Source organism: Lutjanus erythropterus, chromosome 8 (assembly GCF_056507025.1).
Source record: "Lutjanus erythropterus isolate fLutEry1 chromosome 8, fLutEry1.hap2, whole genome shotgun sequence".
Classification (NCBI taxonomy): Eukaryota; Metazoa; Chordata; class Actinopteri; order Lutjaniformes; family Lutjanidae; genus Lutjanus; species Lutjanus erythropterus.
The window spans coordinates 35541584-35569516 of record NC_139324.1 but is presented as its reverse complement, the minus strand read 5'-3'; the positions used below and the strand labels follow the sequence as shown (position 1 = coordinate 35569516).

General features: G+C 39.4%; 2 protein-coding genes across 3 annotated transcripts in view; one reads left to right on the top strand and one right to left on the bottom strand.

Moving 5' to 3' along the window:
* LOC146323142 (general transcription factor IIF subunit 2-like) overlaps positions 1-27933 on the top strand; it is a 71351-nt gene that overhangs the window by 37838 nt on the left and 5580 nt on the right. For both annotated transcript variants that reach the window (XM_084725395.1, XM_084725393.1), the window contains exon 5: positions 25311-25392. In XM_084725395.1, coding sequence (XP_084581521.1) covers positions 25311-25392 — 82 coding nt within the window. The remainder of the gene's footprint in view (positions 1-25310; positions 25393-27933) is intronic.
* Positions 136-2135, bottom strand: kctd4 (potassium channel tetramerization domain containing 4). Its single transcript, XM_084725392.1, has one exon. The coding sequence runs from the start codon at positions 1875-1877 to the stop codon at positions 1101-1103; it is 777 nt and encodes a 258-aa protein (XP_084581518.1). The 5' UTR covers positions 1878-2135; the 3' UTR covers positions 136-1100.

The following is a 27933-nucleotide window of genomic DNA, read 5'->3' as shown; positions in this document are numbered from 1 at the left end:
TAACTGATGCAAAGTAACTTCTCAGTGCTTAACATTGCTACAAGCAGTATTTGACAGGCCTCTTGCACCAAGCAGTGACTCAGGCTTTTAACTGTGCACAGACTTTTTGCAGATACACTTCAGAACACTTTCCAATAGTTTCAGTGTCACTTTATTTGTAAAATATTCACATTGAAAAGTAATAGGCATTGTTGTGGCACTGACTTCACAGAGACTCACAGCACTAACAAACACACAGTTTATTTAGTGCACATGCATCATGCTAGATTCAAAGCCCTTACAATAATCACGATTCTTTGCACTTTAACTCAATTCATCGACATGATCTGTGAAACAGTTTAGGTTGCTTCAGTCTGATTTGGATGTGGAGTTTTGTAGTCTATCCAAAACAACAATTAATGTGCTGTGGGTTTCCCTCCAGGCTCCAGAGAGGCTAATAAACTAAACACAATCTATTGAACCAACTAAACACAGCACGCACACAGTGTAGGCTATAGTAACACTCACACACAGGCACGCACGGACTGTAGTAAAAGCTGAATGGCACAACAGTGCACATCACGGCTGGTTTTGAAGGCTTTTGCAGCCATTGACAAAGCAGAAGAAGCAGTTCTTGTGCAGAGACAAATCCACTGATAAAGCTGTCGATGTTAAAAATCTCAGTTTGATCCCTTTGACTCACTGCTGGCTTATCCTCCATATTAAGACTGGTTCTTTTTGTGTGATATCTAATAAAAAGCAATTTAGGCATCTTAACTGTTAAGTTGGTCTGGATCATTCTAGAAATACTCGCTTACAAAGCAGTGTAAAGGCTGATGCCAGAATTCTGCTGATAATTGTAGAATTACCCAGTGTTACCCCCAAACCTATGAAATCCTGTGTTTGTACGCCAGCATTGTGCAGTAAAGATATGAACACTGTGAGACAGTCCAACCCACCTGTTCTCCTTCTCCCACCCAATGACACACTAAAGCTCAGCACATGTTACACGGTCTTTAAACCAATACCTTATGTTAGCGGGGTGGATATGGACTCAGGCACTACTCTTTTCCTTCCTGCCTCCCCCTCTCCTCCTCCTCTCTTCCTTGTTTCCCTGCATCCTATTTGACAAAGTGCAGGGCCTCAGCCGCCACCACGGAGCCTTTGCTGCTGTCGAGGCTGGTGACCAGCTTGAAGCCGGATCTCAGTGCTAGCATCACTGTCTCTAGTTTCAGACAGTCAAGTGTGCACAAGAACGTGCTGTCCTCCTTCAGTACGAGCCGCGAGCCCGGCTCCGACTTGATGAAGTGCCGAAACTGGATCACATTGGATGACACCGCGAATTCTTCCGGAAAGCCGTCCAGGCGGCTCTTGGAGATCTGCACCAGCCGCGCTTTGACCTTGTCGATGAAGATGGGATCACTGCAGTACACCTTAAGGCCCTGCGACCTCTCGTGGCTATCCGTCACCTCCAAAAAGGCGGCCTCCCGCTGGGCCGCCCTCTGGTTTTCCCACTCGACCACGGCTTCCACGAGTTCACTCAGACGGTAAAAATCGGCCTCCCGCCGCAGCAGCCCTGCCTCCCGGAAGTCGTCAGGCAGCTGGAGCTCTCCGGTTCGGAGGTAGTTGAGCACGTGGCGAAAGACTGGACCATCTCTATCGATGAATGGGTTGCCCATGGAATCGGTGTGCTGAACTGGCTTCTTACCGTTGGCCAGCTCTTCCAGAAAGGAACCCTGGTGCTTGGCAAGTGTGGTCCGGTGGGCAGTGTACAGGAAACCCCCTACGTTGATGGTGATGGTGCCTGAAGAGGGCTTCTTGAAGCTCTTGCTGGGCTGCAGCAGGTCCGGGTTGATGTGCCTCAGTTCACTTTCCATCCTTCTGAGGTTCCATTCCATTCTCCAGTCACCCTCTCCAGCTTTGAGCCAGCCTCCTCAGAGCTGGTGTGTCTGTAGCACAAATCAAGTCTGTCTTTCTCTTCTCTGTTGGATCTGGCTGTGTCAGTCAGTGGTGCTGCTCAGAAAATGAAAAGGTGTTGTCAGCTGTCGTATAGTGAGAGTATGTGATGGTGGATGGCTGAGTGCTGTCTGGCAGAGCAGCTACAGTGAACTGGGAGCTGAAAACAGACTGGCTCTGTGTGCTGCTTGCCGTCCCTCCTTTCCCTCTCTCTCTCTCTCTCTCTCTCTCCCTTTAGGAGTGGGTGGGCAGACAGCGTCACATTCAGGGAGGAGAGAGAGGGAATATGAGAGCAAACAACAGAAGAGTACGGACTCCAGGATCTTTCTGTCTTGCTCTCTTTCCCTAATTATCTTTTATAAAAAAAGGTGCAGAGCAGGGATCTAGCAATTACCACAAGCTGAGCTCCAGCAATTAGCACACACACACGCACATCCTCCTGTCACCAGATGGAGAGGGGGGCGCTTGCTTCTACAATTTCTGTGGTGTGAAACAGTCTCAGCTTGTGCGAGTCTGAATATAAAAGTCCTTTTGCAGCCAAATCCATCTGTTTACCACACAGCACTACATGTGAATAGGAATCTGTCTGAAAAGGAGTCCAGTTTAATTCGGGGGTTTACTGACGTGCTTTTTCTATCTCATCTCTGGTTATGACAGGATGAAGAAGGCTGCTAGTCTCACTTATGTAAATTAAAGCAACAGGGAATGCATTTATGTAAATACTCATTTTTTTCCTTCTTGCAAGGTAACAAGCAAACCTCTGCCATAGCGAGTGTTGCTTGTGCATTGATTTTGTGTGTCTTGGGTGTGCGCTGGCTTTGGGTTCCTGTGGCGGAAATGGACCAATTACAATAGGCGGTGGTCTGGTCATGAAGGACAAGTTTTGAACTGACTAATGCTTTGGCCTGTAGCCCCCCTCAGGGAAACTGTGCTAGACTGGTAATTTGTAACAAGTGCTTCATAACACCACTGTGTGTGTGTGTTTCACATGGTGATATCACTTTTAGTGCAACAGCACATGTTAAATCACAGTTTGTGCTGGAAAAAAGTAAAAAAAAACAAAAAACTGTAAAACTTAAGTATGTCAGGACTATGTTGTTGGTTCCTGACTGGTTAAAGTGTGTCATAAAAATGTAAAAATCTATGTTTACCCTATAGATGACTGGGTTTGGTGCTCCCTGCTAACACTTTAGCATACTGGACACTGTGCTGAATAAAAATTATAGGAAAGCAGTATTATTAGAACCAGACCTGGTACTGGGTTTTTAGGCAGATGTGGATATTGATATTAGGAAGTAAAAAAAAATCCAGTATCAATATATTGGTTTGTGTTTTTAATATATACACATTTTTTTGGAGTGACCCTCAAAGGTGGTTGACATGTGTGGCAAAGATATTTAGAGGAGGCAGGATATTTTAGAGTTTAACAATATATCAGATGATATCAGGGCACTAAAACAGTAAACTTTCACAGATATTTTTAGTAATTATAAATAACTTTAAGTAAAAACCATAAACGGGAAAATATATGTATTAAGTATTAATTAAGAAAGAGGTATACAGGGGCACGTCAACTAAAAAAGATATAAATATGAAAAACATAGGCCAATCCTAATTCCTACTATGTCCCACAATGGTCGGGGGATGCCATCACACAAGACCACACAAAGTCTCTGGAGCATGGATTGCATGAATTTAGCAACATGAACGCTAAACAACCATCTCAGATCAGATATTAAAAACTAACTGAATGTGAACCTGAACACAATCCATCAACATCAACAGATGAAGAACTTTTCACTGCTGAACTTAAGTTCAGTTTCAGCCTCATATAACCTTTCAATAGCCATAGCCATCAGAACTGAAAAAACTGGCTTGGTTGGAAGTGTGAGTGTTTAGTCATTAGAGACTGTATACACCCAAAAATCAATATAAATTGAATACGTGGTCTGGCTACCTCTGCTACCACATGGAGAGTTAATTATTTAAAAACAGCAACCTATAAAGACATTGATATATCTCTGTCACTGTCTTCCTAACTTACATAATGTGAATCCCCCAGTAACTCGGTATGTTTCTGGTGCTACATGTAACCATCTTCATTTAGCCAAATGTTTCTTTAAGCACTATCTGATGGGATATTACAAAACCATGGGGAGGAAGTAGAAAGTGGCACAAAACAGATACTCCTGTAATAAAATCTCTCTGCTGTGCGTTAACCTCTTATTTCTCATACACACACAGACACATCAGTCAGACAGCCTGCACGCTGAATTTATGTTTATGCTCGATTCTGACCCCGACGAAGATTCTGTTGTAGAAACATTTCAGTCCAGATGGCTTGTAACCTACTTTAGATGTTTTTTACACCAGAGAGGCAATGCCAGTCAATTTGCATAATTTATCAGCACTTGCACAGGAGTCTGGCAATGACAAAATACCTGGATTGTGGCAGTATTTGCAACTGCAGGGCAGCAGAGATGAGGGACTTGCTTTGTAGGGATGTTGATACCTCGACGACTCTGTGGCAAAATATTATACTATTGTGGGAGAATTTATTAAATTAATCTATAGATTGTTTGATCTATAAAGCATCAATAAATTGTGAAAACTGTCCCAGTTTCCCACTGTCCAAGGCTGCATCATCAAATTTCTTGACTGTACTTTTATAAGACTAAGTAAACCAGTATGTACATTTGATTCAAACTGATTAATCACTTATCTAAATAGTAGCTAATTTATTTTCAATGAATCAACTAATCTCTTCAGCTCTAATGAGATTAGATTGAAATTTAAAGATGCCAGTGAGGGAATGGGGCTGTCAAATAGATAAATAGTAATATTATACAGTAAAAAGATTGAAAATAAGTACAGAGTAAAACAAGGTTAAATACACAAAGCCAGAATGCTATCAGATGTGTTAAGTAGGACTGTCAAAAAACATGATGCCTGAAGTAACAGCATTAGTATCAGAAGTCACAAAACTTTTTGTCTATCATGAAAAGCATAAATGGAAAAGCGTGAGTGAACCTTGATCAGTACGTTCACTCACATTTCGGTAACTGTTGGATTAGTTCTTATTGTGTGCCTCAGGCCTCCAGTGTTTGATGTTGATCCGCCCTCTTGGCACCCACGATCCTGCCTTTTTCAAAGTCTGTCGCCTCACACTTGAATCCTCTTCTCAATCTGTTCACATGCAAAGTAGATGTAGAAATTAGAGTGCTGTTGCATGCACCTGTTTATTTATTAGCACAAATGAAAAAGGAAAGATTTAGTGTTTTTTGTCTTGGCCCATATTTATGAAACTTATGAAACACAGTTCAGAATGCTCCAAGGAGAATTTGAAGTAACTCAAATGTTTTTTGAAGTTAAAACTAACAAGACAGTAGCAGTTGTAAATAGTGTAGTAGGAAGTAGTGAATTATATGTATTGCTTCATATAAGATATCATGACTGATGACCTCTTTGTCTCTGTACTGCACTGATCAAGATCCACGATAGACTGCTCTTAATCAATCATCTAAAGAGACGTCATAAACTCTTATAAGTTAGCATTTTTAAAGCTGTAGTGTGTGAATTTTACATATAAATAAATTTCCTTGACATTCTAAATGTGGTGTCTGTGGCGACTTTCCTGACTTGGTGCACTGGTTGTGATACACTTACGTTAAGTAGCAATGATTGGTTTACCAGAACTGAAGAGGGGAGCCACCATAGCAACAGAGTAGGCTACAGCAGGAAGTGGTGGAAAAATCCATAGGGTTCCAAGAAAAGTTTCTGATGGTGCAGATAAGAAGAAAATCCGCTTTCTGAACAAGGAATATAGTCAACAAAGAAAGTAGCTGATTGTGAGGACAATACAGGACGGGGAAAAAAATTGATAAGCTTAGTATACTGATGTGACAATGTTGTATTAATACATGGATGTCAAGTATCTATCTTTTATGATAAAACTATATAACTGTGATTTTAACTTTTTGGTCCTAGAATAATAAAATCAGTTGCTTTTTCAGTGACACCTGTCGTAACCATAAGGGAGGAGAATGTTTGTGACTGTTGTCATCAGCTGTCATTTGATCAATATGTTATTTTTAATGTAAAGTTGATATTGTTTGAGATGTCTTTTTTTATGACAACTTGACATTATCAGACTCAAAGAAACTGTTTAGCTTTAAGTTTTTACATTTAATTAAACACTCATACATGGCTAGTTTTGACACTGGCTGTCATGAGACCACAAGTGTGTCATGAACATTTTCTTTGACCTCATGGACAGATAAAGATGTTATTAAGTTTTATTACACAGTCGAATACTTTTGTAGCAGTGTCATGTTCATTTCCTGGACTTAAAGTAAAGTATCACCATTTCGGGTTGTCATAAAGATGTCTTTAAATGTTTTAAGGCCACTTTGATGGCAGAGAACAATAAGGAGGTGACTTACCTAGAGTTACCTGATAGACAGACTGTCATTTGTTTTTTTCCCTTTTTTTTTCCTTCAATAAACTGAAAAAAGTAACAACACCTTGTAGACACATTTAGCTTTGAAAGAAACAAACAGCAGTTGCTGTGTTGCATTTGTGCAACAGGTTGCACCTTCAAGCTAATGCTGTGAATGAAAGTGCATTACATAGGGAATATGGAAGATTCATTTTACTTTAAGTGAAACGTTCATTTCAAAAGAAGCGACTCCAGCAATAATTAATGTGGGTTACTGAAATGCTGTTTTTCTCTCTGTATCTGTGTGCTTATCTGGGAGAAGATCCCAGAGTGGCATCTCTCTGTGCCTCTGCAGATTTTTTTTTTAATCATAAGTGATTAGTGGTGTCATCATCAACAACATTCAATTGGAATTGCAAACGAGGCCAAGATGCAGCAGAGAGGATTGTGGGAGGTTTGACCCGCTTTCTGCCTCCTGTTCATTAAAACTGGCTCATTGAGGACGATCGTTATCTTCAAAGTCAGTGAGAATCTGTTTGTCACAGCTGTTCTGTCTCTCTATCAAACTGACAGCTTAGGAATTTTGAATTAAATTTCCCAAAATGCTGTTAGCAATGACTCTCCTTTCCTTTTAAAGGTGGTGAATTATTCATAGAGGTGCTCTATGAGCTTGTGGTGTAACATGAAGTCACTGACTGCTGTGAAGCTGGCATGGCAACCATTTAATATAGGGTCTGGTATGAGCACAGAGCTGTCAATCTCTTGCTTTATTCATTATTGAAGTCTACCTACTGTATATAGTCTGTGTGCATTCTGGATAAAGATCAAGCTGATCAGATATTAACATTTTATTTCTCGATAATCTTTTAGTAATCTTGACTTTTGAAACTAAGAGTAATCAGGAAGTTCATTACAAAACTATAAAGTATGGTAGATGCAGTGCTTAAAATCTATAGTGATCTACGATCCATGAAAAAGCAAAACAACTTGAAACGTAATAAAGGATAAAAATTCTGATGGTGCATTTTTAATTTAGCCTTTCCAAAAGCGCAAAAAAACACAAGAGCAAATCAGTAAGAAACAGATTAAACTGTGCATCTAGGGGTCACCAACCTTTATTATCTAAAGAGCCATTTTTGGCTGAAAAGGGGAAAAATCTGGCTGGAGTGTTAAATTCTCTGTTTTCATGAGAGACTTTTTAATTTAGCGTCCATAGTTAGCCTAGAGAGACTCAAGAATAGCCAATGGCAATGGCCGAGCCATAGACTGAGGCTGTGACACGTTCAGTGTATAGGCTATACTTTTACTTTAAGCCTAAATTAGAACTGTTAATATTTCCATTTAATTTTTTGTCAAAGCCACAGAGAGCCGCTGTAGAGAGTCTTGCTGTTATTCTCTGGGATGCTTTCACTTAAAATGTTCATGTACAGCAGTTGTACTGCTGGAATAAGACATTTCCAATTTCAGAGCTTAAAGAGCACTGATTGTTCAGTCTCTGTCTAAAAAAACTCCCACACTTAAGATGATTGTGGGCAAGGTTTTTTAGCTACAGCTTGTTCTCCAGGGGAGCCCATGCTTTTACCGGACACAGCCATTACGACGTGCCAACGCATCATATGCAAATCGACTTGTTTTTGTAATCGATGTTGATGAGTCGCCCCAGCCCTACACCAGACTACAAACAAACCAACACAATAACCACCCACTGAATATTAACATCAATAAAATCACTGCAATTCAAAAACCAAAAATGTGATTAATGAAAAATCGCACACTAATTATATCTTAAAAATTGCTGTTATATTAAATTATATCCTGTGCTTCTGTTTGCAAGTTTTTTCAGAATGGGGCAGTATGTTTTTTAAAAATGTAAACAGTTTATAAGTGGGAGAAATGAGACCTGCAGCAGTGCAGTCCCCTGGCAATTAAATTGTCCACCAGTTCCTCCGTGTTTCCTCAGCACTTTGAAGCCTGTTTGTTGCATATGGATGGTGCTAGTCTATGTTAAAATCAAAACGAGTGGGCTGAATACAGTTACAGACGTCGGAAAATCACTTCAAAGTTAATGAATGGAATCATTAAATTTCCTTAATGAAGCAGCCTCTGGGCTTGGTAGAGATGAGCTCTAATGGAAAATTATATTTGGAGATCCAATCAGTGACTTCACCCCCTCCTCTCCTATTGCTTCCTTGTTGTCATGATGTGTAGACAAGGCTGTGCATGTGTAAGGTGAAAGGGAAGAATAAAGAGAGTATATTTTACTTTTTTAATTTTATACCAGATAGAGCGAGGTGCAGTCACATGTATGAAATTTAATAAATCTATTGGATCACACATTTCTGGAGGGACTGACATACTCAGACTGAGTTATTCATGACTAAAAATGCTACCACCCTGTTTTAATCAGATTTTTGAACCCATGCATACTCCCATTTCTGTTTTATAAATTTCATTATCTCTTGTCAAATCCTGTACACATGCACGATTGATTTCCAAGATTGATTTCCACTCTTACAGTTCGCCACAGAGATGTAAGCATGCCCTGTGTGCCTAGCAACACCTCTGTCTGTATTTCTGTTTTACCACTTGTGTTGCTTTAACAAGATTCTCCATCAAAGCTAGAGCTGCTGTCATTATTATACTTCTTATAGCACCCATTCATTAACTCGTCACATGTACCTGTAAACCATAATTAGGAGGGACATCAAAAAGGTAATAGTGTAGTTCACATTTCTCATATTGAAACAGAGTTTAAAAGGGCTCCACAAAGCATAATATGATCATAAACACAGAGAAATAAAATGATGCCTCCAGCGTAAATTAAATGGAATGATTAAATGTCAAACAAAACCAAGTTTGGGTATGAAGTTGTGAATGCCCCTTAGCAAGTATATTTTTGAAATTTTCAAGTTAAATGAGTATATTATCAATATATTATGCATTGTTCATTGTTCGTAGTCTTAAAATAAAGGTCAGTTGCTCTATGCAGTTTATTAGCTGTGACCGGCAGCCCTATAGGTCACTCCATCGGCCACTTGGTCCACAAAAAATTCCCAAACCCTTTCGTGGACAAGGTTTTCACTGTAAAGAATTTGGCATGGACGTCAAGTGTGTCTGAAGGTGTGTGTTTGTATTCCTGTTAATTGGCTAAAAGGGGATGTGGCAATTCGAGTCATCCATCGCAAAACGATGCATAACTTTTAAATGGATTCACAGACTCTTGCAAGATTTTGTGGAGAGATTGGTCATAAGTCAAAGAACAGCTGATTAACTGTTCATACCAGCTGGCAAGAATGGGATGTAGCAGTGGGAGTGGTCTATAACAAAATGGTACATAACTTCTAAAAGGATTTATGTAACATGACCGAACTCATGAACTGTTTGTTGTAGATGCATCATTGCGCTTGACAGAGATCCTTTTTCATTAGTGATATATGCCCCGCCCCTACACTTTATAGCAATGCCCTTTTCTTAATTCATGAACCATTTCTTGTGGACTCTAGTGGGAGGTGTCATTAGTGCACTTTGGCCACGCCCCTTTCATAACCCAGTAAAGGGTTTTTTTAGGCACTTGTGAGAGTCATCATTGGAGTAAGTGCAATGTATTTTTTATTGGTGATGGTTTGCTTTGCCCCTTATATTTTAGTCGTGCTCCGTTTCATAACCCATGAACCGCCTTGCAGCAGGCATCAATAGACTTGGCAGAGAATTCCTTTTGCATTGGTGTGGCTTAATACCACTCCTTATACTAACGTTGCAACAGCTGCTTGCACTTATTTCATTACAGTCCAGTCATCTTGTATCGGAGACAGTTTGCGAAATTAACTTTTTCATCCACTGGCCAAATGGCTGTTAGTGAATGTTCAAATCTCACCAGCCACTCAATAGATTACCATTGTTTTTTTTGTTTTGTTTTTTGGAATGGTGAGGGAAGCAAATCTACCAGCCACTTGCATATTTTACCACCATGTGGCTGGTGCTAATTTTGTGCCTGGTTGGGTAGGCTTGTCTGCAGCCAACTACATGTGATGCTTTCCTGCTAACAGCCAGATATTTAAGGAGATATTCTGAGATTGTCTGGGATTTTGCCCAGGTATAATGCAACAAAACGGCAATTAAATTCTTTTCCAAATATTTTCATTTCTCTTTAATAATTTCATGACAGACTGAATAAAATTATATTAATTTCAGTTTTGGAGTTACAAAATAGCATATTATGCTCTTCTGCCAGAACTCTCACCAGGACCTTCAACTGGTAGTCTTGAGGCCTGGTCACATCAGAAAGAGGATTGAATGCAATTGAATGGTACAACACAGCCATGTTAATAAACTACGATAACTCTCTCAATTTTAGACTCTCTGGATGACTATCCAACCCCTCGATGATCAGCCACTCAGTGAGGACACTGCAAAAAATCAAACAGTGAAACTGGCTAACAACATGAACAGTGTTTTATTGTTACATTCCGCCTCTCACCTTATTTTTCCATCTTCACCTCAACATATCACCTATGACTGGCTCTAGAGAACTGCGGCTACACTTGGATTGAAATATGTGTGATGTGCACATGTTTTCACTGCACAATCTTTTCTTAACAAAATATCTGTTTAGGTGGGGGAAATGACATACTGTATTGTTTTTGTGCATATGCATTGGTTGTACACCATGTATTCCTGAGAACTAAAACAACCTCAAATCTTGAAAGTCACATTTGGCATCAGAACCAGAAGGTCACCAAGCTTCAATCATTGGTGTTATAACCAGGAGGTCACCGGGCTTCAATCAGATTTGAGTCAAGATCAGAGGCAAGAGGGTGTTGTTTTAGAGAATCAATGAACTCATCCAAAAAGTCTTACTGGAGAGTGACCTCAGAGCAGAGAGACCAAGGGTCACATCAATAGCTTGAGGCACAGTATCAGAAGCTTATGTAATGGGTCAGATGTTGAGCTTGTAAGAAGAAATTATTTTTGTAGACACTGAATGGATCTTAAGGCAAGTAAACCTTTAAAAGAAAATGGTAGGAACTGTTAAATTTGAACAGTTTTATAGTTACAGAGAACAGCATTTATATTATGTGCCGATGACTGATGTATTTGTATTTATTGCTCTAAATCAATGTGTAGGCTCGCTGTATTTGTGGCTGATATGGTGAGACACAGATGAGGAGCGATCGTTTATGCAGAGACATTGATGGTGGATGGAGGCCTGGTGGGCGGCGAGCTGTTTGTTGTGTTTAACATTAGGAAGGTCAGATCTTTGAGGAAAGGGCCTCGGAGCAGATGGAGAGTAAGAGATGAGCGTGGGGGGTGGACGAGTGACCTCCTCACCCTTGCATCTATCTCCCTCCTCCTTTACCATCTTCACTTGGCCATTTTTTCAGTTCTCTACTCCAAAATAATTAGCTAAATGTAATACCTTTAAACCTATTTACGCATGTCTTCAATACAGACAGGTCTTAACCTTTTCTATTATGTTTTTCTGATTTCCCTTTCAGTATAATGCCTATTAATATTTTTTTTTAATTCAGGGATTAGATGACCATTTTTTGAAATCAGTTCTTTATGCTTATTCTGATCTCACTTTATAAACATGGTAAACTTCCTTTACTTACTCTGCTGGTTTGTGTTTGGTGTTAACATTGTAAAGTGACTGATGTACAGTAAATGAGCATTATGTCACAGATAAACTACACAGCATCACCATTAAATCACTGTGGGTACCATCACACATACCTAATCATTAGTCAGCCTCGGATTTAGTCTCACTGAAGCATTTTTTTTCTGTTGTCTTTATTGTCCTAAGCTCAAGTCTTAATTCCTTAAGTCCTAATTATGGTAACACAAGTTGATGAATAAGTCCACCCAACACCTCGTGCCTCATAGTTCCTTTTAGATGTATCCTTATGTTTTTAGTGAACTTAGTTGAAGATCTACTTTTCAGCCCAGTTCAGACCAAAGATTCATGATGAAATAAAACCATTTTAGAAAATTGCAGGGAGACGTTGCAGAACTGGCCGTTCTCAGCTCACTGATGGTGTGGCCCGTGACTCAACATATCAAGTTGCCAGCAGCTGGCTTTAGAATGTCTCCTGTTTAAACAGCCAATCAGGTCATAGGAAAGTCTGTCAGTGATGGCAGAGGTTTGGACGGAGGAAACAGGTGATAACCTCATCAGTTTGGAACAGGTGTGTCTGTATGACGCAAGGCTTTAGGCCACATTCAGACAGAATCTGGTGTTGTACAGTGGCCTGAGAGGTGCTTATTTGTGCTGAGAACCCAACTGCTGTGAAAGAATGAGAAAATACCATTTTATTTCTGTAATTCACCAGCTTTTCGCTACCAGTGCTCACTTGCCTGATTGCCTGCAGCTGTTCATTGTTTCTCTTGGTTGTGAAATCAAGAGAACCTAAAATTTGCAAAACTCTTGCGAGATTTTTACGTGTAAAATGATCACTGTCACCATATCTTTCATAGGTCAGGGATTCCCCTCTAAAGACGAACTGTATGTTTCTGTCTGTCGCTCTCAGTCACTATGTCGCTGAGCCACACTCAGTCTGTTCACACCTTTTAAGGTTTTGCCATTTAATCAATGCTAGAAATGTAACTGAAGCAGTAACTCACTGTCATTGTGCTCATTTTGTATTTTCAGACACTACACTGTATTTTCTGCTACAAAAAGCCTAAACAGCTGGGCAATTAGAACGTGTGAATGTGTCACATTTTAAAGGATCAGTTTGAAGGATTAAGTGACATCTAGTGGTGAGTTTGTAGATTGAAAATACCTCACCTCACCCTCCCCTCCTAAATGTTTTGGAGAGCCTAGAGTGGCTGCAGAACTCATGCAAAACACTGAAGGCCGTATATAGAGCCAGTGTTTGTGTCTGGGCTACTGTAGAAACATGGTGGTGCAACGTGGCGGCCTCTGTGGAAGAGGACCTGCACCCTCCATAGATATAAAAGGCTTAATCTAAGGTAATGAAAACAAGATTCTTATTTTCAGATGATTATACACTAATGAAAGCATAATCTTATACACTGGATGTGTAAGGAGATAAACTGGCCTGTAGGACACATTTTACCAGGTCTTTCTCCTCCTTGTAAACAGTCTTAATAATAATTTTGGAGACAGAACCTTTGTCCCTCCAGACTTGTTTAAGTACATCCATTAAAAGTGGTGTGAGAAGGTCTTTAAATTCTTTATAGAATTCCAAGAAGAAGCTATTGTGCCTCAGGGATTTATTGGCGGATAAAGATTTAATAGTCTATTTACCCAGAAAATGGTTCTTCCAGATAATCTCTATCTTCATCTGACAAGCATGTCAATGATTCTTTGGTCCTTTTATGGCTTTTTTGATAGAACAGCTGATGTGAGGACAGGAAAGGGGGAGAGATAGTGGGGGGAAGACATGCAGGCATGCATGCAAAGGATTGCAGGCTGGAATTGACCTCACAGCTGAGTCAGTCTTATTTGTGGTGTGGATCATTACTAGGGATGTGTGCAATTAGTCAAGTACACAATTAAACATTGCCACCCTCGCTAGTTGGCACCAGGAATACTGGTCAGTTAAACTATTTATCAATATTTTCTTCATGCACAACGGCAGTTAACCGTTGCCTCTATGGTGTTTTGCAGCCACCCACCAAGTGGGGTCACAAACCAGCGTGGTTTGACAGTGTTATAATACAGAAAATGAAATTAAGGTTGAACATTGGCTGTGTCAGAATAAACTGGTATATAACCACTCAACTGGAGCAAAGTGTAACCACATTCAGCTCAGACAGGGACATTGAAAACCAAGCAGAGCAGGCTGTTACTGCTAGCACTGCTAACCTTAGCCACACTGTGTGGCAGCTAACATCCGCTCTGGCTAAATGCTGTTGTGATCCTTTTTGGTCTGAAAAGGTGAAGCATTTAATGAGTTGTCATCATGTTTTGTAGGTTAATGTGCAATGTTCGTATTGCACAGCGCAAAGTGCTACACATTTCAGCGGCATTTACAATAAGATTAACAGCTTCAAATGGCTCTTAATAAACAAGTAATGTTGGATAGTGTTTAACATTATCAAGTAATTAATTGTGCTCGATTTTAACTACTTTACAAGTGTTATGTTAAGTCTTACTGTTAGCCTTGTCGAGTAGTCTAAATTAAATTTTGCATTTAATTGACAGGGAAATTAGATGCTAGGAACATCCATACTCATCACCCAGTAGACTCAGTAGATTCAATAGATACTACTGTGTGTCAGTGCTGGCTTGTTGCTGTTTTGACTTTATTTGTGTTCAAGTCAGACCTCTGTAATTTAGAATATGGCATGATTGGCAGGCAGAGAGCAAGTGTGTGTGTTACAGAACACTGTGGTAGCAGAGTGATTACAGCTAAAACCATGCATATTACCACATGCATAATAGGCTGTTAACCTCTCTGCCGCTGTTTTGTTCACATGTAAAGGACATCATGCTGCATGCATTCAAACATCATTCAGTGAAAAACAATATAGCCAGCAGCTGCCACTCAACACCATCAGCTCAGAATTTCCACTTTTACACAAGAAATTCAGCTGGGATCTAAAATCATAGTTATAGAACACATTACGTTGTATGTCTTTGCCTGTATGTCATTGCCTCAGTGAAAAAACATCACTACAATTGTCAGCGGTGTGTCATCACAGAGCTGTACCATGATAAAAATAAAGCCATGGAAATGGTTCTTTTAATCCATTTCTTTTCTCTGTAAGATGGTATCCTCCAGTCGTAGGTGGTATAACATCATTATCGTGTTATGTTTTGGGTGTCAACAGAGGATATCACTTTGGGAAGGGACCTGCATCTAGGCCCTGAGGCAGCTGTTAGTGTGTGTGACTTTTCCTAATAAATTATGGCAAAATACCAACATGAATTAATTCCAAATAGAAGTTGTCCAACCTCTCAGTAAACTGGAAAGCCATGTTGCACATAACACTACTTTGCTATTTTGGGAAACATGCTTATTCGCTTTGTTTCAGAAAGTCTCAGCTGGTTGCCTGGCAACCTCACAGTGACAACAGGGACACCAAGAAGTTTCTGCGCCCTGCCAGGGAATAGTTTGGCGCATATTACCCTGTGAAACCACAACTTATTGTTTCTACATGTCTGTTTTTTTAGAGATTAAACAAACCTGATATAAGTTGTTAATCAGTGAACTTTAGAGGTGGTAGGTTGATTTTGTTACCTAAAACCTAATCCAAATACAATAAATAATAATAATAACACTAAATAACAATTACAGCACTAATAACAGCAAAATAGATTAAAATTCCAGCTTCAAACTTCAGCAACTCTTTTGAAGAATATTATCAAATTCTTTAACCTGAAGAAAGGCTGCTGTTGCCCTTATCATTTTCAGTGGTCTGTCTATCATAAATATAAATGGTAAATCATTATGATACATCTCTTCTAGTGTTTCATATCCATGGTCCCCATCTCTGAGGTCATCTATCTGTTTATAAGTGTGTTCTTATGTGTGTTGTTATCTTTTCCAAGTGGTCATATCCAGCATGACATGACTTCGGCATCCTGGGAAAAAAAAAAGTGTCCTTTGTGTCGCCAGGTGGTTCTCCCATTTACACAGAGTTGATGTTGGAATTGTTTCCAGTGGAATTCAGACACTTTTTTGACCAATTACGTTGACATTTTAACTGTTGTTGCCTAGCGGAAACATACCTGCTGCCAGAGCCATCTAGAGTGAGTGTTGCTGTAATGTTAACCCAGCACCTTTGGTGATATGTCGCCACAGAGGGCAGCTATTTCAGTTGACAGCTCAGGTATGTGGCACCGAAATGAGGCAATTTGTTTTGAGATTTGGTACGGCAGGTATCGGTTGTGTGGGATTTCGGTACTCGACCGTAGCACGAGCACAAATCGTGAGTGGAGTAGGAGTTGGAATTAAATCTATTTCTAAAATCGTACGGTGTATGCCCAGCTTTAGGCAGTTCTGAATGATAGGTGTGTAGGAGAATTAGGATACTGAATGTCTGCTGAAGGTGTAGACCAAAACATTGATCTTACACTTAAGAGTTTTATAGTGAAGCCAACGAGCAGCAGTCTTACTATTTATCTCAAGTGTTCCTCCCACACACAGGAGCCTTGAGCTACACATGCCGTGGTCAGTTCATATCCCATGCTGGTTCTCTCTCTCTCTCTATCCACAGTATGTGTGTCTTTCCATGTTTAAGAGGAGATTTCTCTCCTCCGTACAGTGTCTGGATCCTGAACAGAGGAAACAGGCTTTGAGTGGCAGGAGGGGAAAGGTCCTTATTTCTTAATGGCCTTGACCCTGCTTAACCGTGACTACTGCTCAACAGGGGATGTTAGCGTTGGATAGTCAGCAGTCATGTGCATTTGTGCACACATGTTTCTTGTGTGTGGGTGTGTTTTTAGACGTGTTGCTGGCAAGTGCTCTGGCACTCACCAGCCAATAATTGCACATAATTGCATCCATTTGTGGGAAAGGCAAAGATGAACATTAGTGAGATCTACGACACGTAACTGCAAAGGGCTCGTTGTCTCAAGATTAAAGACGGACGAAGATGGAATGTTGCGTGACACGTGATGTCAGGTGGCATGTGACGGTTACTATGGTGACCGTGGCAGTTGCACCTGCATTTGTTCAGCTTTGGCTAACACTGAGTACATCAAGGCTGTTTTATTGAAGACAAGGCTGGTGATATTTTTTGGTGATATTTCCTAGTTTTGTTGCCAACCATTTAGAAACAACAAAAACAACAACAGTGAAATGATCCTGATGCCTGATGCAGTATATTTTATTCCTCTGTGCCATGGAGCTCCAAAATCCATTAAAAACACAAAAATGAGCCACACTGGTGCACTTGCTGATGCGTTTTTTATTATTATAATCAACATGGGAACTGGAGTTTTTTTTTTTTCATCTATAACACATACACAGCTCTTCTGTAAATACGTATTAGTAGAGTTGCCAGAATACCAGAATTTTAGACTTTGATTCAATACAAATATAAAAAAACAATTCCTGATACCTCTTCTGATACCACAACAAAAAGAAAAAATAAGTCCAAGGCAAACAAGATAGGATATATATTTTTTCTTTTTTAAAAATTAACAACCTTCACACAGTGCTGGTACAACAAACATCACTGAGCACGGTCTGTTTTTGCTGCAAGCCAAATTTCAGGCAGGATAATAAAGATTGAACTGAACCGAGGTCTTGAATGAGCACTTAACTCATTTCTTTTTCATAGCTTCTCTACTTTCAAAACAATGGAATCTTAGTATTGTATTGTTTTTTTAAACATGTGCTATTGAAAAAGTGTTTAAGAATCAATACTTTTGACTTTTTGTCGTAACTTACTTAACTGCACCAAATGTGGATTAATATGCAGTTGAAAATAGTCCCAAATAAATGCACTATTTCATGGGTCTAGGAGTCCGAGGGGGCCCTTAGAGTAACTGCTATGGTAGTGCCAACATATGTCACGTAAATATATTGTATAATGCTTTCATATTCTATCACAAACAACAGTGTTTTGTTTGTCTTTCTGTGTAAACCATAAATGGTCTGTGACCTTCAGAGGTTGCTGACTGTGATGCAACACGATTCTTAAGAACAGTGAATTATCTGGGGATGGCGTTCTCAGAAATGACCAATTGAGGGAACATCTGGGTTCAATCAGTGACACACACACACAAACATACATACACAAACATACAGATGAAACTATAAAATCTTAATAATCTATCTTTACTCTAGCTTTCTATTTGTCAAGTTCCTGTCTCTGTCTCATCTCTACATTGACTCTCATTTGCCACCACACTGCAGGGGATTCCCCAAATTATTAATTGATAATTTTTTTAAAAGTTTTTTTTCTTTTTCAAAAGTTAAAATGTCTGAGAGTACATGTTCACATAAATTAAACACATTATTAGCAAAGATAAATCAACCTATTTATAAAACCACAACAACAAACAAACTCAAAAGCATTTAATTTACACAAATTTGACTAGGCTACCCATAAATCCTAATGCAATCATGTAAGCTAGTTGACAATAAGAAAAACCTAGAAAGAGATCAGCCTCATCCTTTAAATTTGGAAATGGGTCAGTGCAGCCATTTTTACACAGGATTTTTAACCAGGACAGACAGAGATTTATTGTGCTATAAATTTCCTTTGTGAAAGATGACTCATGACTAACTATCACCATGAGTCAAATAAAAAAAAAACCTTTTTACCAATAGCAATCTGAACAGAGGGAGTTTGCCACACAGTACATAAACACCATTTGCCTTCTTTCATTATTCTCGCTCCTTGATCCTGATGTGATTTATTAATCAATCAGAATGGACGTTAATAAGGACATTCCAATACTTTTTATTCTGTTTTCCTCAAGGCGACTGAAGAGTCTCTTATTTGTCATGTCCTCGCTTCTCAGTCCTCTTTTGAACCAGAAGGTCTTCTGGTTCCCCATGTTTCAGACCATTCCAAATGTCTTTTTTTTTTTTTCTCGGAGGAATAGGGGTCTCTGAGGAGCGATGAATATGGATACAGGAGAGCAGCCATCACAGATTTTTTTTTTTTTAACCCAACTGACAGTCCCCCTTATACTGGATGTCATTTACTGATTAGATGCTGCAGCTGATCAGACTGATCTGATATATCACAACATCATTGTAGTTTTATACTGGAGTGAAGGCAAGTAACAGATTAAATTAAAGTATATCACTCCCACGTTTCATATTTGTTTCTCAATTCACCATCCAGTTAAAATATGTGTTAATTGCAGGTCTGCGATGCTCAGTTTGCAGTTAATTGGCAGATCTGGTGGGCCAGTTCATTAAAAAAATCACACACACAAAAAAAACCTTTTGATTAATAGTGGATGGATCATGAGTGGAATCGTGTCTCCCCCAGGAGAAAAGCGGTGCGCAATTACACACTTGGCACGGGAGTCTCTACACCTGTTAAAGCCGACTGACAGCTGATCCTGCTGTGATCGGCTGCTATCGAAATCACAAACAGACACCGCTTCACATGACAATTCAGAGAAAAGGACACCTCATGGCTCTTAAAACAGATTTCCTCATGTCGTTTCTCCTTGCGTGGTTTCTTTGCATCTCTCCGTGAATCCTAAGGGACTAAGACACAAGGAAAAGATGCAAATTAGGGATGCATGGATGCAATTTAAGAGACGTGGGATGCATTGTGAGTAGAGGGAAGTGGAGATGGCATCCTCTGTGGATCTTTTGGTTCTGAATGCAAACTTGTGAGGGTCCAGGCTGGCTGGGATGCTGTTCTTTATGCGCAGTTAATCTCTTTTTTTTAGTTATTTCAATCATAAACTATTAAATAGTGACCTTACAAGCACAACTTCAGTAAATGGGGACATAATTAATGAATGCAAAAATGCTTTGCTGCTAGTAGAAATGGCTCATGTGCATCCAGTATCTGAGCAGTGAAGTGCCCTTGAATTTAGTTGTTTTTTTGATACACAGTCCGCTAAGAGGTTTGTTTTGCATGTGCAGATGCTTTTAAGGGGCAACACGCAGAGACAAATATTTTTTACTCTTTGTGTTGTCATGTAGGAGGGAATCAATAAAACAATAAAAGCACGAGCCGTGGGAATACGCACCTTTGTTCTGGACAGTACATCACATTATCACATTATCTGTGGAAAAAGGCGAGGAAACAAAAAGCACCACGGAGCAGCTGATGCCAACTGACAGGTGATCCTGCTGTGTCGGCGTCATCAGAATTTGACGTAGTTTCAGATGACGCGTTAGAGGGTGACACGTCTTGTCTTCTTATCTTTTCTTTGGATCTCCCCCCTCCGTTTGAAGTGGGAGAGGCTAGAGACAAAAAAGGGAAAGATGAGAGTGAGGGAAGCGTGAGGACAAGGGAGGGAATTGGCATGTATCCTAGATGATTTACTAACTGTTTCTACGTGATTTCCCACCTGATGATGCTGAACTGTTTATGGAAATTGTAAGAGAATGTTAAAATAAGGCTGACAGCCTCTCTTCCTCCTCCACATGTCATCTGGGCCTGTCAGTCTGTTCATTATCAATGCCTCTCCGTCTGTTTGTTGACCTTACAGCTCTCTGTAGTCTTCTTCTCTCGGTTTGCCCTTTCAGCATCTCTCTCTGCTGGCTTTGTTAACTGATGTGTGTTAAACGTAGCTGTTTCTCAGACCTTTTCATGTGTCCAGATACAAACAGTGCCAAATCATACAACAATGCACAATAGACCGAGCTGTTGCCAATATAACGCCAACGCTCACCAACTGGACTCCACCATTTCCTGGACAGTCGATTCAAAATTTGCAGAGAAAAAAAGTAAACAATAAAAGCGGCTCTCATGGAAAGGAGCAGAAGAGGCATCAAATGGTTTCGGAAAAAGGTTGTGTGTTGGACAGTTGAATAATTGTTTGTTTGGAACACCTCATGAAAGAACAGCTTGAAAAATAAATCTGACAAATTAAAATTCAGAAATAGCTGAAAATGTCACATTGAGAGAGGAGTGGCAGAGATGTGATTGGTTTATGGAAGGCTGACTCTGGATGGATATTCATAAGCATGTTTTCATTAGAGTATAATCACCTTAAATAAGAGTTTGAGTGTTTTTGTTACCTTTGAAAGAGCTGTTTATATCTACAGAGGGTTTCTACAGTAGCCCAGAATGAACAAACTGGCCCCCAGCAGGGTGGTGGATGACCCTGAGACCATTTTTTAATTCACAGTGAAAACAAATTGATTCACACTGTTTTTCTCCAGGAAGGAGGGACATACATGTCAGTTTTGTATGATGGGATAAATCAAGCTGTTAGCAATAGAAAGAAGGCTGATCTTTGTGTAGAATCAGATGGTGAGCTATGCAGGGAAGACAATTAGCTGAAGAGGAGCCAGGCCTGGGTTAGGGTTAGGGGGTACACTCATTTCTACACTGCGGGCCGGAAACAGCAGTGAAAAGTAGTAGGTTTTTATGGGTCAGAGTATAGTGCTGTGACTGCTCACTGTGTGTTAAATCACCTTAAAATGACACCAGACTGATACAGTATAACCATGCAGACCTCTACACACACCAGACTGGTTGGTTAGTACTAGTTATTGTGTTGTTTTTAGCACAAGTAGCTCATGTTTTATCCTTGAAACACATCACCAGATGTAAGCACAGGCAGGTCTATCTGCTGGGCATTTCTGCCTGATGCACTTCCAGCGGTGTCATTTGTGCCGGCTGCAGGTCATCAGTTGGGAGCCACCAGTCACTTCAGTTTCTTTATTTTTGACTTTTACTGTTATTATAACTACCGGATCCTCCATCTGTCTCTGGGTGCAGATTTGTGGTGATGTGTGTTCATGTCCTGACACTCTGAGCATCCAGACATTTCCTGAGGTAAAGCTTCAGTGAGCTGTTGTTATCACCTTTCACTGTAATTGGCTCAGCTGTTTCTGAGCATGAGACGTGTAATGTGACTGGCTGAGAGAATATTTAATAGTAAACACACCTGCTGATCTATAATCATCTTCATCCAGCCTTTTGCATGCTGCACTGCTACTCATTTATTATTCAAACTTTAATTGAGGGTCCAAACTATTAAACTGTGGGTGCAATGCATGCTTTTTCACCCGAGTACAACCAGGAGCAAAAAGGAGAGTAGCAAAATTTACAGAGAAATTAACATAATTCTGACCCCACAAATGTGTATTTTATATTAATGGAGCTTAAATATGATGGTCATTCTGTCCCTGGTTGTAGCAGTTTATATTTATGGTTTATGATCATTCCAGTATTTCAGTGATTTCATGCTATTTTTAATGTTGTATAAACTCTTCATGATACCAAAGCATTTACAAACTAAAATGCAGTTGCAGTTATTAAATGCATTAAGATTTGTCTGTTATCCTTGCGCCAACTCAGTTTAGTTAGCTACTAAGATAAATAAGTTCAACTCAAACTTAATTTCAGTCTCACAAGAGGAAAGTTAATAAGACAGTACAAACACACAGCAATTCATCAGTCAGTTTAAAATCATTTCATATTTTGCATCAGGCTGTCACACCAGTATTCTCAGAGCCTGGATGAGTAACAAGTGCAGCCCTTTTCTTGGACTGGTTAAAACCTGTATGATGCTGTTCTCTGACTCATCCAACCGACATATAAAATTGTACATGAGATGTGTAAGAGGTGCCTCACGTGTAGGAACACCAGAGAACAGAAAACCATTGACTGGCACTATGGATCTGAAGCAACAACCTTATTGGATTATTGTAAGCACATACCACTTTTCCTGTGGCTCCACCAAAGAGGAGCTGTGTATGTAGGTATGCAGAAAGCATACAAAATATTTTACATTGACACAACACATACTGAACTTGCAAAGCAGCATGTTGGCCTGAACACATAGTTTACAGCACTGTCTGAGGATATCTGTCATCATTCAAATCATCATGGAGAAACTGGCCAAGATATTTTATTTCCTTGTCCTGAGAGGAAACACAAATGAAACACAAGAAAAACTCCAGTTAGAGGATGTTATTTTGTGCTCAGAAACGGTGCACGATATGACACAACACCTGGAAGAGCAGGGTGTCTGTTAGTGTTCGTGGTAAAGGCTCACTGTCAAGTGTGACAAGAGCACAGTCAGTTCACCTGGTTCTTTATACCCTCTCTACCCAGAGAGCCTCCACTGCTGTGAGTGTGACTTCATGTAGAGTGACACTTTAGTTCCTCCCCAGCGTACCATCAGGACAGTTTGGTAAACGGCCATGAAGTGCTGCAGAGAGAAATGTCTTTCTGGCACTTCTGTCCCACTGTCCCACTTCTGTCTGCAGGGCCCTGTTATAAGGCGTGTGCTCATCCATGGCTAAGTTTGGCTCAAAATATAGAGCTACTAACAATCCTGCCAAACTTCAGTACAGTACTGCAGCAATTTTTTATGTCCTTCTCTGGACTTGTAGACGAATCCAGCGAAGTACCGGAAGTTAACAAGCTGTCATTGTTGCAGTGGCGTCTCCTTCCAGTATGTGCACAATGTGAATGCGAGCTGTCATAAGAACTGTACATTTTTTCTACTTTTACTTTTACTTTTTGTGTAATTTTACTTTTGACAGTGATGTCTAGGAAGTTGAGAATAACCTGTGTAGTTTGGCTGCTGCAACAGTAGTGTCAAACTTTGTTAAAAAGCGGATTGTAAAAACTTCATGCAGTGTGCTCCAGTCTGTGACCACACAGTCCACACATATACTCCTTCTCTATACACATGAGCTGGCCTGGCTCAAATCGGTTTGAGTCGGCACGTCAGACAGACCCAGCAGGGATTTGCATTTCCATTACAACAGGGCTACCCACTTGAAGGTGTGTCTTTCTAATTGATGAGGAGCTCGAGGAGGCTTGAGACGAGCAGCTGCAAAGCAGTAGATAAACTGCTCATATATGTCTCCTGTTTCCTTAAATTCTTTACAATAAAAGATCCCAAGCATTTTGTTATTTAAATGCTTTTATTATGAAGCGGCACAATTAAGAGATGTTTTCATTTGGGATTTCATCAGCAGTATGTTAACACAACATTGAATCAGCATAGGGATTCAGTTAGAAGCTACAAAAGTACTGAGAGCTGAAGATAAAGAGACTTTTAGAAGCAACTTTCCCTCTGTTCTCCTGCACACACAAGCTGAGTATTACAACACGTGTGATTGAGGAAGAGAATGGAGGTTTGGAAGCTTTCCTTCTTTCCTGTGTCCATAGCATGACTCAACAAGCAACCACCTCCATCCTCACTTAGGCCTACACAGCTTAAATACATTACCAATGTGTTTTTTTTAATCTCATCTCAAATGTCCTCATCTTACTGGACATTTGCAATATTTTACATATATCTCTTTTGTTTTTGTTATATGCATTTATTATTATGTCTGTGTTGTACCTCTGTATTGTCTTGTCTTGGTTGTCTTGGTTTATGTACTGCATTGAATTTATGTGTACTGCAGTTGTGTGTAGCAGTATTGGTTAAGCCAAATATCCCTTTGGGTATAATGTATCAAGAAAAGAGGGTCACACAGGCAATATCATTTCATGAGCTTTAATAAAACGTTTTCATGAGGATAATTGTAGATCATTGTGACCTCACAGTGATCAACAATGACAATGATCAGCTGTTACCCACACTTGGTAACTCACCTGATGATTTAAGCAGTGACTGAAGACTTGTATGTGCACACATTGATGAAGTCTGGGTGGCCTAAAAAACACATGAAATTATAATGCCTCTGAGTGAAACCCTACTATTTACAATTAGGATAACGCAGAGGCCAGAGCGCAGTGCTAACCCTGCAGATAGAGCCTTTGGGGATAATAAAATACATCTTATCTATATTTATGTCTGTATTTCTTTCTGTCCTTGTCCTGCTGAAATGATGGAATAATAACAATAAAGGCTTATCTTAATACAGGCTAAATCTATGACCAATAAGTGCGTGTTTAATTACCTTTAATGATGGACTGTTGCTGATGCATCCATATTTCTCCTTTTCAGGCACTTCTGTATGGTTTAGTGCCAGTTTTGATATGTTTAAGCTTTTAGGAAAATAGTGTCATAATTACAGTCGGCATGTTCAACAGTATTTATGAATAGGAAACTGGTTAATTACTGATCACTGCAATATGATAGAAAAATGACATAAATCATGCACAGTCAATTGAATTTTGCCACGTATATTTTTTTCTGTTGTTTTTGAGGTGTTCTGCTCAGTGCCAAAATATATAGAAGTTATAAATAAGTTGTACAACAACAAAATGTTGAGTTTTACTTAAAAAAAGTTGTGTTTTTTTGGTCAGTTTCACTTTTCTGTTTTTTCTGACAAACTCGGTATGTTTTGTGTGCCTGTGTCTGAATCATGATTGAGCAGCTGAGTCACTGTCTTTGTTGTAGACGAGATCAGTCTGGAGGGGATGGTGGTGCACAGAGCTGAATGCAGACCGGTCGTCAATGACAGCTACATGAAGCTGAAGAAGTGAGTGAACTTTGAAATTGTTGAGCTCCGACATGGTGAGTTTAAAATGTTACTATGCCTCATGTTTGCTTTGGGCTAGAATAATTGGTCGGGTTGGGCATTGAAAACTGATTCCAAATAAAAATGTATTCCAAAGTTATGATTTCAAAGGAATCATTAAAGGTGCTGTTTACAACATTTTCTCCAGAGGTCAGAGTAGACCACCAGCACACTTTGTTTACTCCGTGAAGTTTGAGAAGAAAAAAAAGTGTCATCTGAAAACCCACTACTCACAAAACTCAGATCAAATTGTCACAGTCGGCAATGATGATCAAATAAAGATCAAAATTCTGTTATTACATTGCCTGTTTCTAAATTAAAATGTTTTAGAAAACATATCTTAGTGTACTGTGAGATAAGAAAGATGTAACCCAAACTATGATCTTTGACTGATGCTGACCAAGTGTTTTCTGTCTCTAAACCTATCCAGATCAGAACAAAGCATTGTCATATTGTAAAATTTAATTAGCTTGTACAATGTGTGCAATGAAGAAACAATATGTACAAATCTTGCAACAGTTTCACAAATTCTAACGCCTTCCAGATGTAACGGTTTTCCAACAGACAGACAACTCAGATCAAACTGTCAAACTAAGCAGTGCTGATCAGAAAAGGTTCAGTATTCTGTTGCTACATTGCTTATTTCTTCCCTAAATGTTCTCAGAAACATATTTTAATGACTGTTTAGCTGTGTTATGATGAAGTTATTCACCAGGCTGCCATGTTGAAAATGTTATAATTATCAGTTCCTATACAGATTTCACGTGTGGAATCCGTCTGTGCCTACAGACATGCTAGTTGAATGCATGCGTGTCTTCACGCCTCCTAAAGCATTAAATTATATAGTAAGTCTGCCATTATTCACAGTTCAGCAATATGTGACCACAGTCAGGACAGACATGTGGACGTTAACCTGTAAAGAGAGCAGGCTGCTGCTGCAGCTAAGTTGCTAACGCACTGCCAATGTTATCCAGCTAACGTAATGTATTGTTTACCTACAGACTCTGTGATCTTGCTCGGCATGAGAAGTTAACACATTTAGTGAGTTGTTGTTATGTATTGAAGGATAATTTTCAGTGTTCATAATGCGCTGTGCAAAGTGCCACACATTTCATTGGCATTTATAAAAGGCTGCAGTTTTTGAAGAATGTTATTAACATTTTAAATGGCTCTTAATACCTCCAGTATTTTTTAACTGTTTTCTGAGTGGTTTCTTCTTTTTAGACTAGTTGACTAGTATAAACTAAAATTTCCATTTAATTAATTGTAAAATGAGTTGCCAGGAACATCCCTACTACCACTGCAGTAAGGTTGCAAGCTAAGCTAATGTTAGCTTAATATTGATATGTGGTAATTACACAACTCTGCAGTGAAGAACTCAGGACACTCAAAGAATCACAATTAATAATCTTTTAAAAAAGAAATCAGTAACTACAATTCAAATTAAGATAGCTAAAAATCCATACAATACCCAACCCTAATAATGTGATATAGCAAAGAATAAGATATACTGTAAAATAAAATACAGCAAACAAAAATGCCAGCACTCAAACTTCTTCAGTAGATATACATGACTGATAATGAGAGAGAGAACACTTTCCAATATTAATGTCATTTAAAAAAAAAAAAAAAAGGCACAACAGTTGTTACTGGATAGAGTAACAACATAATATTTATAATACAACCATAACTGTAAATTTCTTTTAAATGTACACTCCTCAAAAATATTACTGAATAATTCTCATAATAAACACACAAATGTATAAAACAGTTTGTTTTCTAAAACTGTGCTGTTGAATTGGCTTTTTTCACCCCTGGACAACACAAAAAAATTTAAATGTTGTGAATTAATTCCAGATGAGAGAAGTCACATCGTGCTGACAGGGGCATCACCACAACTGTTTATTTGTGTACACTAAACACTTGAGTCAACTCTGCCTTTTTAAATGGTTTCTGTCTCCCCTTCATTGGAATCCGTTATTTCAGCTAGTTTAGTAGATGGTATTGCTATAGCAACCGCATCACTGTGGCAGATGCACTGCTACAACACAACCCATGGCAAACACACAACACAGTTTGCTTTATTGTGTGAGTCTGTTTCTGTTTCAACCATCAAATCAAATGTTGACATGATATAAACACATCCCCATGACCTCCTCCATCATCCAGCATCAGAAGACAGTGTCTTTTTCATTTTTTCTGTGCTGATCATCTTGGCTGAGAGCTTCCTCTTTGACACTAACGGGGGGTACTGTGATGTACTGAACTCACATTTGTCTAATTGTGTTTCATTGCTGACATCACACAGAAAGACTTTTCACTCCAGCTCTCTAATCTCCCATTTGGATGGCAGCTGACAAATGTCCCTCCATCATGGCAGGCTACAGGATATGCAGGACATTATGTTATCATGGCAGCGTCTCTGTGTGTGTGGACACAATTCAACAGTTTTGGTGCAGACTTCCCCACAGGTTCCCACAGTGGATAAAGTGATCATATGCA

Bases quoted from the DNA above. Each gene is read 5' to 3' on its own strand.
- kctd4 (XM_084725392.1), bottom strand. From the start codon at position 1,877: ATGGAATGGAACCTCAGAAGGATGGAAAGTGAACTGAGGCACATCAAC.